The sequence below is a fragment of the Acanthochromis polyacanthus genome, chromosome 1 (assembly GCF_021347895.1).
Source record: "Acanthochromis polyacanthus isolate Apoly-LR-REF ecotype Palm Island chromosome 1, KAUST_Apoly_ChrSc, whole genome shotgun sequence".
Taxonomy (NCBI): domain Eukaryota; kingdom Metazoa; phylum Chordata; class Actinopteri; family Pomacentridae; genus Acanthochromis; species Acanthochromis polyacanthus.
Window position 1 is genome coordinate 8,747,888 of NC_067113.1, and position 16,415 is coordinate 8,764,302.

Genomic DNA, 16,415 nt, shown 5'->3' on the forward strand with positions numbered 1-16,415 from the left:
TTCAGACATCTCTCAGCCAGGAAAGACTCGCCTGAAAAGCTGGTTTGTGAATTATTTTAAAATTCGGTTCTCCTTTATACGCATTTAAATGTTAATAACACTCATCGTTTTTACCATATTATCTCTTTTATTGAACCGTTTTAAGACTCCATTCAAATGAAAAAACTCCTAAGACTGAAGAGTAGAAACCCATGATCTAATAAGTTAAATTTTCAGAACCAGTTGGTCACAAAAGGGGGGTTATTTTACAATAATTACAAAGCTATTTTGATATTTAAGGAGTCTAGAAAAACAAAACAGTGTTTTTCAGTGCCATTGTAACTGTACAAAATTTGTTTTGCATTAAGGCCGAGGGAATAAGAGCACACTCATATTTTGTCCCTCATTAAGGGAATATGGGAAAATCTAAAGACACAGGGTACTGTATGCTGTAATCCAGACTGTAAGCCCCTTGAGACAAATTTCTAAGTTTTAATGCTGAGCTTTAAGTCTGTTTTAAGTCTGTATAAATAAACAGACTTTCCAAATGAACTCCACAAATTAGATAAAGGGTAAAGCTGTCACTGCAAAACAGCTGTGTAAATTTCACTACTTTCAACCAATCACTGGGGTACTATTGTAAAGAGTGCATGGATACGGTGCAATAGATCAGTGGTTCCCAAAGTGGGGGTCCCGACCCCCCGGGGGTCGCGGTACCCCTCCGTGGGGGTCGCGAGATGATTTCCAGAACAGCAAAAGAAAAAAAAAAGAAAAAAAATTTTCGAGAGGGCCTTTACATTTTTATTTTATATATTTTTTGTTGCTGAAATATCTGTTTAAAATAGTAAAATAACTATATGAAAAAAAAGTTTTTTTTTTGTTATTATTATTTTAACATTACGTCAATTACAAATGAAGTTTACGTCTATGACGCAGCATACGTGCCCTTCGTTTTAATCTTAATGCTAGAGCTAGCTTTCTGAAGTTGCGATTAAGACCTTTATCAAAATGAAACGGTGGCTAATATCCACAACTCAAAAACAGAGTGAAGTTGAAAAGCCAGATTTGCAAGCGGCAAGGCCTGATGACAGAGCAGGAAGCACCGTGGGAACACCAGAGAAGTCTGCGGAGGACTGCGACACAGAACCGCCAGAGCATCGCCCGGCAGCGGCTAAGGTGGGAGCCCGCCAAGCCCACAAATCGGACACTTCTTCATCCAAATCAAGAAAATACAGGGATGAATTTATTAAGTATGGATTCGTGTGTCACGTTGTAAATGGTATACAACACCCACAGTGTGTAGTGTGCTCGGAGGTCCTTGCTCACGAGAGCCTTAAACCGGTGAAAATGTTGAGACACCTGACGACTAAACATCCTTCACTTGTGTCAAAACCAGCAGAGTTTTTTCGCCGAAAGGAGGGAGAACTAAGAGGGCAAAAGAGGGTCCTAACTAAACAAACTACAATCCCTGCCAAAGCTCAGAGGGCTTCATATGAAGTGGCATATTTAATTGCTCAAGCAAAAAAGCCTCACACAATTGGAGAAAGTTTGATCAAACCCGCCGCGGTGGCGATGAGTCGAGTCATGCACGGGGATAAAGCCGCCGCTGAGCTGACACAAGTCCCGCTGTCAGATGGGACAGTATCCCGCCGCATCAGTGAGATGGCACAGGACATCAAGACTCAGCTCATTGATGCAGTGAAAGAAGGAAAGTATACTTTACAACTGGACGAGTCAACTGACGTTTCGCATTGTGCCCAGCTTCTTGTTTTTGTGAGATACGTTTTTAAAGAGAAGCTTAATGAAGAAATGCTCTTTTGCACGCCGCTGGAAGGAGCGTGTACAGGCGAGGACATTTTTAACAAACTGGACAGCAAGCTAAAAGAAGAAGGTATGTCCTGGAGTGAGTGCTTATCAGTGTGCACAGATGGAGCAGGGGCAATGCTGGGGAAAAAGAAGGGGTTGAGAGCACGAGTCCAGCAAGTTGCCCCTCACGTCTGCTTTACCCACTGCATTATACACAGAGAAGCCCTTGCATGTAAATCACTGAGTGCAGAGTTAAAGCACGTCCTTGACACAGCAGTGAAAATCGTGAATTATATAAAATCACGTCCGCTTAACACCAGACTGTTTGCAACCCTCTGTAACGAAATGGGAGCGGAGCACCAAGGCCTCCTGTTGCACACAGAGGTGAGATGGCTTTCCCGGGGAAATGTACTGAGCCGCTTGTGTGAGCTGAGGGAAGAGGTGCGCATCTTCCTCGCCGACCAAAGATCACCTCTCGCAGAACACCTCTCTGATCCTGACTGGGTAGCAAGGCTGGTGTATTTATCATCTGTTTTTGGCAAACTGAATGGGTTGAATATGTCACTGCAAGGTGAAAACACAAGCATTTTGACCCTCAATGACAAAGTGCAAGCATTTGTGCGTAAACTGGAGCGCTGGAGAGAGCGCGCTGAAGCTGGACATATGGACATGTTTACTGAGCTGGATGATTTTATTGAAGAAAATGCTTTGAGTGTGAACATTGTAAGGGCGTCTGTAGCGGATCACCTTCAGTCTCTTGTGGATCATTTTAAAAAGTATTTCCCAGAAGAAACTGCTCCTGAAAGGCATGATTGGATCCGATCCCCGTTCACTGCAAAAACAAATCATTTGACATCTGACTTTGAGGATGCGCTGATTGAACTTTCATCTGACCGAACCCTGAGAGCGCTTTTTGATGCCAAGAGCCTGGATGAGTTTTGGATTTCGGTGAGGAAGGAGTACCCGCAGCTGTCTGCAGCAGCATTGAACACACTGATGCCATTTGGCTCTACGTACTTATGCGAAAAAACTTTCTCTGCACTGACTTACATCAAGAACAAGCACAGATCTCGACTTAATGTGGAGGACGATCTCCGAATTGCCGTCTCCAAAATCAAACCGAGACTGGATCTTCTTTGCTCAGTGCATATTGCCCACCCATCGCATTAGGTGAGTTCTTCAAACACGCAGTAATTGTTGTGCAGCACTGCTCATAACTTTGAATAATCCGTCGCACTGCTGTGCTGTTTTAGACTGACAAATGTTTACCCGTAACACTGCTAATCCACATTTAACAGTTTCTTTTTTACTTTTGGACATGTGGGGGAAAGGGGGGGTCGCGGGTCTCCTATGATCCTATTTTGGGGGTCGCGGCCTGAAAAGATTGGGAACCCCTGCAATAGATGACAAGAATTAACTAAATACAACATCAACTTGAGACTTTGAAATCATGAATCACAATGTCAACTACAAGTTCATGTCTTCAAGCACAAACAGACCGTGACTGCTATAGAAAAAAAGGGGGTATCCCACCACTAAGGATTAAAATCTCTATCATTATTTGTCATTCTTTATTATTCTGGTAGGTACCATGCACCTGTAGCACACTACACTTCAGCAAATGTACCATTATGTGACAACTGATGCTAGTACCAGAAGTACAAAACAGAGCTATAACTGCCATAAATTTGTCTCTAGAGAGGAAAAATGAAAAAAAAAAGACAGTTCTCAGTATTAGTGATGTTGAAGTACCTTTGACTGCCATAAAAGAGTCTGACGATATTTTGCCAACGGCACAGTACTGGATGTCTCTTTTACCTGCTTTGTTAGGTCACAGTACAGTAGATTCAGTTCAAGATGGAGTGCGCCTGTACTGTAGTCTTATGACTAAAGGCACACACAATTCAAACATAAAGTACAAATAAAAAGTACAAGTTTCTGGAGTTCTTCTTCAGTTTGGGAGAAGAGGCACCGTGTAACAAACTGTCAAAGCTCAACTGTGCCATCAATATAGTATGAAAAATATATTTTATTCAAACTCCACTTCTAAAACGTGTTTCCTTTCAAAATGATTACACATGCCACAGTAAAGTTGGGTGGTCAGGTTGATCAAAAATATGGAAGAATTTATTTGAAGCAGCAATTTGGCAAAAAAAAAAAATGTTGCTGAACAGATTGTCCGCTACCAGCAGCAAAAGCCAAACTGACCCCTTTAATAACTTGTAGCCAAAAGAGTAGACTGTTTGCAATAAAGAATACTAAATAAAGGTTATAATTACTTATTTGTGCTAATTACACATTTTCACTACTATAAAAGATTCAGCTAACATAACTTAATTTACCATGCCAGCTTTGTATAAAATTAATTGTGCAAGAGTCAAACAATAGTAAGTGTTTATGACCCACAGGCCCAGGGGATGAGCATAATCATTTTTTTAACTTTTAGTACTGGTCCCAGACATTTAGCAGTAGATTGACTGGAGTTAGTTGAACTTGAACATGCCCAGATAGATGATGATATGCCAGAAAAAAAAAACTGACTGACATAACACTCACTTCTGGAAAGATGCCAAAAGGGTGTTGCTTAGCAACTGGAAATGATATTTTCTTGGTTGATGGTTGGAATAATTGTAGGAAATAGAAGCCTTTGTCTTTGGTAAGGATAACCTACTGCACCACTGTTTGGCTCTGATGTGAGCTGACTGTAAAAGAAATGCCTTTAACTATTATCTGTTATTATTGCTTGACTGAATTTATTTTCTGCACTGGTTAATAAGTAAGGGTAAAATGCAGTATACAACAGAAGTGAGTATAACCCTGGGTAATATCAAAAAATTCCAAACTGCATCACCTCTCAATAACTGCACTATTTTGGGCTGACAAGCAGAGCATTTTCCTGTTGTGAAAATTTTAAAAAACAGGGCACCCATATAGCTCAATGGGTTAAGCAGGTGAACCATGTACAGGTGCTGGTCTCCGACGCAGCGACCTGGGCTCAATTCCTGCTCACAGCCCTTTGCTGCACGTCTTCCCCACACTTTTCTGCCCCGCTTCCTGTCTGTCTCTCACTGCGCCTTATCAAATAAGGCCAAAAAAATAACTTAAAATTTTTTTAGAAAGACTGTACTGAAAACCCAGGTCCTAAAGCAGAAATTCGGGGTAACAAAAGTGAAGAAAAGCAATCAGAGAGTGCAGTACTCCACCAAGGCTGCTCAGTCGTATCGCTTTTTAGATAGTTACATGAAAAAGCAGGCATACAGGAACTGTGATGATCCAAACGCAGCTGCTACTCCAACATATATTCCAGTGGCTGTTGTGAGAGAACAGTGTGTGGCTGACATGATGACTGAAGTTCAACAATCCTTCAGGTTTATTACAAATTGGGTCTTACATTTGTTATTACAAAAGGTGTTCGTAATAAGGTGCTTGGTGTGCTTATATTTGTGCTGTGTGTGCATTTGTCTGGCCTTTCTCCTGTAATGACTCTGTTCTAATGCACAGAGAAAAACAATGTAAACACTTCAGTAACTACAGGATCATCACACAGTGTGAGGGGAAGCTGATGGGAGATCATGTTAGTGTCACAATGTGGCTCCTGTACAGAGTGGACTGGAGGGCTGAAGGCAAAGATCACCATACTTAAATGTGGAAAACTAAAGGTGGCATCACTGTGTAAGGTTTGTGTGAGGCTGTTGTCAGACTCATGCAATAGTAACTGCTGGACACTGACGACTGTGTTAATTGGGATTACCAGAAGATAAAGCCTATTTTTCCTGCTACTTCTATGCTGTGTGAACATGTGGTAGAAGAAAATACTAAATACTGCATATCCAGTTCTTCCTGTTGGACTCTGCAGATAGTTTTGCTGGTAGTGAGTGGGAGGAAAACTACAAATATCAAACAGTTGGCATATTCAAAATGTTATTTTTCAGCAGGCAATCAAAGGCCTTAAATATGTTTCTACTCTTTCATTATCATTTGTGAATTATGGCATCTTATTTTCCTCAGAATTTCTTCCCAAATGTGCAAAAAACAACTACAACTGTGAACCTGTCATTATCAGCAACAGATTGCAGTTACTGTACCATTTACAGAGCACAGCATCTTTAGGGGCACACTATAACTATTATGAAAGTAGTATAGTCAGAAACAAAACCAAACAAAATGCATCATTGCAACCATAACAATTATACAGAAAGCATCCAAATACATTTACTGGTATTTCAGCTAATTGTCTCATTATGAGTTAATGTGTTTTACATTATAGGAAAAGGATGTGGTGGCATTTGTTTTGTCTGGAGCTGTACAGCCTGGTCCATCTGAGTTGGCTGAATTTAACCCCTGACTCAAAGTTAGTTATATATATTCCAGTACTACAGACCGACTGTCTGCTGCTAGGGCACGATGTCTTTCTAAATGTTTGCTCATTTGAATTCAACTAATTATTGAGTCCTAATTAGAGGGTTGCGATGCTTCCTTCCACTGTATGATTTTTAAATATGACACGGGATAAAGTTTTATTTACTCAGAAACATCTCGGCACAACTCTACAAAAGGCTGAAAATGCTACATCTGAAAGAATAGTGACGATCATTGCTCCTGCGCTTTCTCAGCGACATGCAACACACCTTCTGTCCGGCTATCACCACACGGTCACCCAGCCGAATTCCCATGGAGGCCAGCTGTATCCTGGCCTTATCAGAGAGACCAGGAAGGGACTGGGCCTGCAGAGTCAGGGGCAGAGGGGAGCTGGGTCTGGGTAAAGCTTGTCTCAGCAAAGTCCGGAGCTCTTTAGCCATGGCAGCTGCATCTGCCATCTCCAAGGGCATGTCGAGGGGGTCAGGAACCACGTCTGCTGGACACTGCCCTTTTTCATTCTACAGGAGGAAACAGGGGAAAAACACAGACAAGAAATGATGAACTGATGAATCAGAGTGAATTTCCATTTAATAGACAAACGTATTTTCAAGCATGCCAAGGAGATGCCTTGTAAACATGACGATGAAAAACATGCATGTACGAGCTGGTAAGCTATCGAACTGCTGCTGTTACTGAGGAAACGATCATATAAGAGGATAGCTCATGTAATCTTAATTTATCTTGATTTCAAATTCATACACTGTTATGATCCAACCTCTGGGGTTGGCTGGATGTAACGAATAAGCAGATGTTATTTGGTTCAGGTAAAGGAATTTATTGCCCAGTAGCAAATTTAACAGCACAGTGATCAAACAAAGAAAATTATTCTGGTGGGTGTTGCCAAATCAAAGAACAAAATACCAAAGGAAGGCTAACACAGTATCTAAATCTAGCTAAACACAAACAAAACAGCTATACTCCCAAGCAACACCCACCACAGGTAACAGAAACTTATACAAACAGGGCACAAAACTAACTGAACAACACTGATGAATCAGATCACACACATTTAATACACAAAACACAAAGACTCAAATTACCAAATAGCTTCTTCCCAAAGTCAGCGAACTGCTAACATTCTTGTTACCTCAGTCTACACACCAAGAAAGTTTTAAATATTCCTATATAGAGCCGAGTTCATATCTGACACAGGTACAATAAAATAATTCAACACAGCAACTTGCTACTAACAGAATCATTTCTAAGAGAACTCATGAATTACAATGCAATCGCAATAAGTAAAAGGCCAAAAGTCACATTTCTGTGTAGGAAGGATAGTCATCTGAAAGCAGAACATTTGCATTTTCTGAACAGTGGTACCAGGAATATCTATCGAAGCTAGACAAGCTGCTCCTGCTAAGGACTGAACTGAATTTTAACATTGAAGCTTGTATCTGTATCAGCACCAATAGCTGGGTAAGGAAGACGGGAAGAAGTAAAGGAAAGGTAAAAAAAGGAACAGGCCAGCAGTTTTCTGCCAATAAGGAAAAAGAGGTGGCATAGCAACCAGTGACTGTATCAGCAACGTGTACACGATGTTTACTCAAATTTCAAGCAATGTCCCCATGTAGAAAGGTTCCATTCTTTCTGACAAGGACAGTGAATGTAAACTTGACAGTGCGTTGTCAACCATCCATCCACTCATCCATTAGCTATGCCCACTGTATGCTGGAGGGGGTCATGGATGGCTAGATCCTATCCCTCCTGGACAGATCGCCAGTCCATCACTAGGCTAACACAAGGAGACAGACAACCAGGCAGGCTCACAATTTAGAATCATCAATTAACCCACCATGCATGTCACTGGGCTGTGGAAAGAAGCCCAGAGTCCAGGAAGAAAGCCAACACAGGGACAGGGAGAACATGCAAACTCCACACAGATATTCCCCAGCCAATCGCCAAGTTCAAACCCCCAACGTTCTTGCTGTGGTGTGACAACGCTAACCACTGCACCAGCAAGCATCTGAGCTGCAAATGAATCAAGGAAAAGGTAGTGGAATATTCATTGGACCAAGAGCGTACGTGCATGAGAATATACTACTTGGTAAACTGTGGTGAGCTTGGCTGAAATAGTGAAGTATTTTAGCAATTAGCATGTCAAATTAACATGTAGCAATAGCTACATAATTTGGCGAGCTGGCTTGTATAGTTTCTTTGTCAGTGTTAAGTTTGCTTTGAACATTGTAGTAGTCTTGCAGCTAGCATTAGCAGGTTTGAAGAGTCTATATGTATAGTTTCTTTGTCACTTTTTTGCAGTTGGCACTAGGTATTCAGCATCTTGCACTAGCTAACTGGTAGCATCGGCACTGGTCAATACCTGGAGCATCTCCAAAACTGTTTGGATTGTGTAGGAGCAGAGTGAACTGGCACTATGATGGGGGAATCTGGGATGCCAGAGTTCACCGCCTTGCTACCTGAAGGTGTTGTGGGACTAAATAGGAGAAACACCGTAGAAGGAAGGTTTCCACCAGAGATGTGTTAGGAATCACTGCTCCCTGATGTGTATAGTGATGGGTCAGGGATCCTAGGTCCTTCACTGAGTGTGAATCTTTCTTGTTTGGAGCACAAGTGTGTTGTGTTTAAATTAATTGCTTAATTCAAGACAGAATCTATAAGTTGCAAGAGGAAGTTGATAAAGGATGCAGCCGTACACACAGTGGTAACAGGGAATGTGTTTTTGACTGTGTTTGACCTACCAGTTAAGAACAACAACTCCTGTGGGTTAGATGTTTACATTTAGAGAGAGTGAGAGGAGTGCTGAAGAGTTATCTGGTATATATATATATATATATATATATATATATATATATATATATATATATATATTTAGCTGGTATGAAAAACTATTCTTTCTCCATCTATCGAAGAAGAATAGTGCAACAGCTTGCCAGTTCTCACAGTAAAGATCAAAACTGATCAAATCAAGCACAGTATCAGCATTGTTAAGGACAGACTGCTGGACATTAAAAAGAAACACTCAAATTTTTGTGCCCATCTCCAAAAAGGTTATCATTATTTATTACTGCATGAGGATGCTGGGCTTAACAGAATCTTTAATCTTATTTCTGCTCTCAGAACAAAATCCCCATTCATGTGTTTCAAAGAGGCTGACGATCAGCCACACAACATGAACATTTAGTCTAGTGGCTCAAAGAAACCACAGTCAGCAAGAGCTTAGGAAAAATCAGAAAGCTTAAGTATCGGTGGAGGTGGGAGGAGACAATGAGGGGAGCTCATCTAGCACGACTGCACTGGAGTAATTGGGGTTCGCTCATATTCACCAACCCCTCCAGCAGTAATACAAGTGGTCTTTGATAAATATCAAAAAGGAGCTCGCCTGCAATTGCTGAAACCAGTCGCTCTCATGTCCTCTCGCTGAGCAAATGTGCACAGCACCAATCTGCCAAATACACAGGTTGTGACGATATATCACAGGAATGAGTCAAGAAAAAAATGATCAGTTCAATGATGATTTTCTATATTTTCAAGAGAGGAATCAAACTGGGCAATGCTTAATGCTTTTTACACAGATCAGTCTTCTCCATGTATGCTATGGATTGGCAGAATATCCTAATCATCTACAGACAGTTCCAGTGTTTTATTTAAGCGCCCTAAAGGAATACCATGCCAAACTCTCCCAGTGAACCATTCATTAAACACTGTCACACACTAAGCTGCTGAACTGAGGCAAACAGCTTTCCCAGCTACATATCAGACACACAGAGACACACTGTGTCCGCAACAATTAGCTAAATTACAATGTTCAGTTGTTGTCAATGCAATGCCAAAAAGTTGACTAAATTCAGTGGACTGTTCTGAGGCTTACTGCTGTACTGTTGTCACTTCAAGGTGCTGCTATGTTTATCCACTATAAATAGCGTGCAGTACTTGGAAAATCAGTGTACTGCAGCTGAAAACAACATAAACTGTTGCACTAAAGTAGAAATCGCAAATTAAAAACAAACTAGTCAATGTGTGTGTATTCTGGAGACAAACAATCATGTACATAAATGGAATCAAGACGCTACTACTTTCAAAAAGTGTTCGATATAACTATAAGGTTTACTAGTGTATAATTAGTTAGTATAACATCTTGTTAATTCTCTACAGCTAAAGCTCCATGAGTCGTATGCCCCCGCCAGTCAAATGCGCTCTGGATGATATCATTCTATCCACCAAAAATCCTGCTTATACCCAAACAGACTTGCAACAGCGGCTCACTCCAAATCTGACACTGAAAGAAATTAGGTAAGCAGACCGCCACAGCAAGTTGCTACTAATGGCAAGTCTGATGAGTTGCCACAGCTATTAATCCATAAGATATGTGGGAAGGGAAGCATGAAAGGCCAGCAACATTTTTATTTTTCCATCCTTTTAAAACTTTCCACTGCTCAAATTTAAGGTTTGTTGTGATGAATCTCTGCAGGGCCAGGGAAGAGAAATATCAAATTAAACCACTTCCAAGTCTGACCTTTACTCAAAAAGGAAACTGAATTTCTTGGCTGTGGTATCGAGCTTTAGAACACACCACCATTTCTCAAATGCAAACAACACAACTTGGCAGGGAGAGAAATCAAGAACGTCACGTATCAACTCCTGGTATATATTGTCTACTAAATTACAGGCAGACACATTTATTACATGTTCCTGGAATCAGAAAGCGAATGTTGCTTTTCTTTGTCTGTGCTGTACATTTTGTACTTTACTTCTGCGCAAAACTCAAATGAGTGTACTTAATGTCATCCATTTGATGCATTCAGCAGAGGAGAGTACACATCATATAAAATAGGTTGGGTCACAGTAAACATATAGGTCTTTACAAATGATGATTTTATGATTATGACTGCACTTGGAGCAAAAAGAAAATGGCAATATCAAAACATTTGAAATCAGACGTAACATATCTTTCGGCCTTACTATCAACAGTACTGGCAAACCATAAACAATAAAGCAGACAGAAAATAATCTCTGGTCAGCTGTGGTTCAACTTTTGTTTGGCAAGATAACAACCAAACACCCTCGTCTCTAACTCAGAAAACCTTGAAATAATAGGGTTGAAGAAGTCAAGCTGGTTAATGCCAACCAGTGTCCTCAGATTCTCCGAGCTTTGCATTCACATGAATTAAAAAAAAAAAAAACAGAGTCTCTGCACTCCTCAGTAAGGAAATGATTGGATTATAGGAGCATAGTGCTTTGGTGACCTCCAGTGGGAAAATTAGTGCACACGGAGAACAGGCACTAGATCTGTGTACAAACAGCTTTAATGAGTCTGGAAATAAGCAAACAAAAAAAACTAACTTTAAAGATATTCACACATTATGACGTGCAAGTTCAAGAATGGACATAAACAATTAAAACATACAGTCTGCGAGAGATCATGAAGTCCTCATGCCACAATAACATCTATTTGGACTCTTCTATGTTTCAGTTCACAGCTGATCAGAGCTCTTTGGCAAAGCCAGCAGGGTTTAATGACTGCAGCTGAGAGGCAGACGCCGGAAATGAAGTGAGAACTCAGATGTTCCAGTGGTAGATCTACTCAGAATGTGTCAGGGAGTCTGGAGTCTCAAACGGCTGCCTTTTTAGGTGTCATCTGACAGCTGAGTCAGAGAATGCATAACAGGGTATGTGTAGCGAAAAAACACTGGATTTCTAAAATGGATTAAGAGCAGTTTAAAAAGCAGTACAAAAATATGGTTTTCACAAGAGACAGGGAGAAGGAGGGGCTTTGACATGAGTATATCACTGAGTATTAAATATTTGTTTATTAGTATTATTCTTTTCTATTGTGTTTGTAAATACGTACATAAATAACTGGACTCACTGACAGAGAAGGAGTAGAAGTAAAAAAGCTTATGCTTTGTCCTGCTCCTTTTCGGATGTGTTGGGTTATTATTCTTTTCTTGTTTTGTTTGTTTTGCTGTTGTTTGAATATTCTTATCATTCATTCACTCTGTTTTACTGAGCATAAGGAAACAAAATCGCTGTAATTCTGTCGAGCAGTAAACGAGCATGTAAAAGAGTAAAAATTAAATCACACAAGGAAGGTTTTTTTGGATATATGACAGTGGGGGGGGGCGGTGGAAGTTCATTTCCTATTTCCAAGTAAGTTCTGAATGAAAACGTCTGTGTGCAAATACAGGGGGCAGAAACTGTGTCAACATCTACAGCCTAATGAAATCCAGTTTAATAGCTAGGAAATAATGAGTCTTTACGTCAGAGAGAATAGCTTAAAGCTATGTGATTTTATCATTTTGAGAGCTACATTGTGCGTTACATAAGGTGATTTAATAGTGCTGAAGTGACTGGTTGGAATAAGAATATAGGTAGAAACAAGGAAATAAATAAGAAAAAATGGGGGTCTAGCTGCATATGTGTAGAGAAATGAGAGCTATTACTATATTTACTATACTATCAGCCTGTTAAGTGACTTAAAGTGAGATCTTAATGATTATACTTATTTAATCCAGGACCTCCAGAAGCTTTCAAACATGTCTTGTTCATATCTTAAAAACAAAAGATAATTTCTTCTTAACAAAAACATCATGACTCACACTATTCCAGACCTCAACCTTAGTGTTTTAGTTTAGTTTAGTTAATTTATTTCATTTTTTGAGCAATTTACATTAGCCAGTTTAAAGATTTACAACATTTAAATACATATCAGGCTCAAAAAAAGGAGTAGGCTGAAGCTGAAGCTTATTTACGCCTACCCCCCATACAACCAACCATTGCCCATAGCACCTCCCACTCCAGTCAGTGTTTGAATAAGAAAAGAAGTCAGTTTTCTTATTTGTTGTTAACACAAAAATGCAGATCTACTTTCAAAACCCTTCACAGTATTCAGTCCGGCACTCAAACATTTGTACCTTTTTAAAATTACAAGTATTCTCATGTGTAATAAAGATAGCTCAGGATTTAATCCAAGTTAAATAAATAAGCCCACAGTGCAGCAGCAATACAAATTCAGAATGCAGAGATGTCAAGGGAATGTAACACTACTAAGGATAGGAAACTTAACGCTTTGTTTTGTATCTGCAGGTAATGCATGTAAGCAGTGACCAGCTGTTCAATTATCATTGTGTTTACATTTTATTAACTCACCTGTTATTTATATAATTAAGAAATTAATGTGTATCAAACATAAGATCGAATGATAAAAAAAAAATTCTTAGCAAGAACTCAAACCTTTGTTTTTGCACATTTTCTGACTCCAAGTGTTTCAGTCTGAGCTAAATCACCTGTGAATGTACTGCTTACCTGTTAAACATGGTTGAGAGAGGACTCTATAGTAACCGTTACTACAACATGCACATAAAGGTTAGCCGAGTGGAGTCACAAAAGTCCCATTAATGTTGAAATTAGTACTTCCTGTCCATGTGGTAGCGCAGTTTAAAAGATTGCTGGGACTCATGATCACTGGCTGACTGAAATTTTCACATAGTCAGTTCAAAGACTTTACAAAGGGAAAGACTGGAAAAAAGATTTGTGTTTGTTGATGAGAGGTTACATCTGACTGTGAGATATGAAAACATGGAGCTCAAGTTAAGTGTGTGTGGAATCTATTTGAATTTGTTAGTCCCTACCAGGCTGCTAACTCTAGTTAGCCAGCAGTCTGCAGCTTTCAAGGTGATGTCTTGCAAACGGTGCAGACGGAGACCGCTGGATAATGCAGGAAGCTCCCTGAGAGGAAAGGCTACTTCAACTTGGTAAACGTGTACTTCAAAATAATTGTGAATAAGATGAAGCTGGTGTACCTGTACTCTGCACCTGTTTGCTGTGATTGAGTGTGTCTACATGTTTGCTGGTGAGAATGTGTGCCTGATTGCTCCTGCTCAGCTGTTCATTAGTGAGCTGAGCTGTACAACAGGAAGTGCAATTTCCAGTTTGTTTACTCCTCAAATACTGCGCACTCTCCAAAATATTTTTTGCACTCGCTGCACCTGAGTACAGATGGATAGCCATTTTCCCTTGAAACAGCAAAAATAGTGAAGTGAGTGTAATCAATAACGTTAATGAAGACTCAGTTACATTAAGTGTCCCAGTAAGCAGTGACAGTGAACTATGCACAGCAGTGGAACCTTCCCTGAGTAGAATGCAGTCATCATAAATACATCTGAGCTTTTCCTGCTATGACAAAGCTGTCTGCCATGAAAAAGGTCTATAAGTAAGCAGAATTTCAGTTTCCATCCCATCTGTGCTAAATGTGATCATTAAAGCCTCTACTTAGGTGGTGCATCCAGCACTTACAGTCCACGTGAAGCTCTACAGGACACCATTTATTATGGAAAATATGCAAAATAATGTTGCCTTCGCTAACAGTTCATTCCTTTCATTATTATTACTTCTGCTCATCTGTTTTGTACGTATCATTTTCCAGTCTTTTTGAATTTGGCGACGAAAAAAATCACTGGTCAATAGTTTACATTATTTTGTATCTCAGAAAACAACAGAGTTGCTCACTGAATGTGAAAGATATGGAAGCTACGAGGATAGGATTCTATTCATAACATTGTATTTAACTGATGTTGATAATCAGTTTTAGCCTTAGTGAATCAAACCGAATCAGAAGATTTTAGGCTGATTGCATTTCATCATTTTTGGGACTGTTTGATAAAAGACTTACTTTTTTTTTTTTACTTTCAAGACAAACAGCATGTCTCCTGGTGTGTGGGCAAACGTAAAGGAACAATGACACTTACTCTGAAGGCAGGATTGGCTCCCAGCTCCAGGAGACATTTGACAGCTGATGTGCACAGGTTGGATGCAGCAATGTGAAGGGCTGTGCCAAAATCAAAGTCACTGCAGGTAGAATCGACATCTAGAACAAAAAGCAAAACACCTTCAGGGACAGGCTGGTACTATGAAGCTATTATTTCTAAGTTTCATACGTTACATAGATTGCTAAGCCTTAACTGACAACTGATGGTATATTTCATCATTTTCCACTATCAATTAGAACACCGACATTAAACATCTTTGGCAACATTGGTAACAACCAGAGGTGATGACTGAGTAGTCCTGGCATGTGTATATAATGTACACAATAATCAAATATAAATTTGAGTGATAAAGTGTGTCCAAACTTTTGACTGGTAGTGTAAACATGCCAGGATGACTCAGCGTCACAAACCCTGGTTGTTAAGAAGTAATGCTCATCGTAAAGTTATGCCACAGATCTAGTAAAACACAGAAGGGTTAATTTTGCCACTTTTCTCACAGTCAAGAATCATATCAAATGATCACTTACATACACTGCCTGGCCAGAAAACAGTCACCACCCAGATTTAACTAAACCAAAAGGTAAGGTCCTTCCATTGGATAATTACTGCAGTGATGAATAGGTTTCAGCTGCAACAACTTCTTTAACCCTAGCTGATGCAGTGAGGAGCTTCTCATTTCTTAAATAACCATGTTGGAAGACATATCCTGTGGTCATGGAAAGGATGTTAATCTGTCTCAGAAGGGTCAAATTATTGGCATGCATCAAGCAAAGAAAACAACTAATGAGATTTCTGGAACTACTAAAATCAGGTTAAGAGTCGTCCAACGCATTATTAAAACCTGAAGGATAGTGGAGAACCATCATCTTCTAGGAACAAAAGTGGTCTGATGAGTCCAGATTTACCCCGTTCCAGAGTGATGGGGGCATCAGGGTAAGAAGAGAGGCAGGTGAAGTGATGCCCTCATCATGTCTAGTGTCTACCAGCCTGTGGGGGTTAGGGTTATGATCTGGGGTTGGTCAGGTTCAGCAACGTTATGTTCCCAAAGAATGAGGTCAGCTGATATCTGAAGATACTGAATGACCAGGCCTTTACATCAAAGGAGTTTTTCTTCCTGATGACATGGACATGTTCCAAGATGACGATGTCAGGATTCATGGGGTTCACATTGAGAATGAGTGGATCAGAGAGCATGAGATGGATTGTCCTCCAGAGTCCAGACCTCAGTCCCACTGAGAATCTTTGGGATGTTCTGGAGAAGACTTTGTGCAGCGGTCCGACTCTCCCATCATCAATATAAGAGCTTTTTAATGTTTTTAATCTTTTTAATTAATTCATCTTTGGACAAAAATAAACGCAGTGACACTGCAGAAGCTTATTGAAACCCAGCGAATCAGTGCCATACTCAAAGCTAAAGGCGATCCAACAAAATATTAGAGTGTGCGACTTTTTTTTGGCCAGGCAGTGTATACTTAGAGAAATAATTCT

At 40.0% G+C, this 16,415-nt stretch overlaps 2 protein-coding genes across 4 annotated transcripts in view; both read right to left on the reverse strand.

Annotated features, from left to right (window-relative positions):
• LOC127534042 (SCAN domain-containing protein 3-like) overlaps positions 1-16,415 on the reverse strand; it is a 63,205-nt gene that overhangs the window by 27,950 nt on the left and 18,840 nt on the right. The window lies entirely within an intron of this gene.
• Positions 1-16,415, reverse strand: part of zgc:103755 (uncharacterized protein LOC449988 homolog) — a 51,430-nt gene that overhangs the window by 22,443 nt on the left and 12,572 nt on the right. For all 3 annotated transcript variants that reach the window (XM_022192978.2, XM_022192977.2, XM_051948220.1), the window contains exons 6-7: positions 14,907-15,025; positions 6,414-6,662 (exon numbers count right to left, since the gene is read on the reverse strand). In XM_022192978.2, the coding sequence (XP_022048670.1) occupies positions 6,414-6,662; positions 14,907-15,025 (368 nt within the window). The remainder of the gene's footprint in view (positions 1-6,413; positions 6,663-14,906; positions 15,026-16,415) is intronic.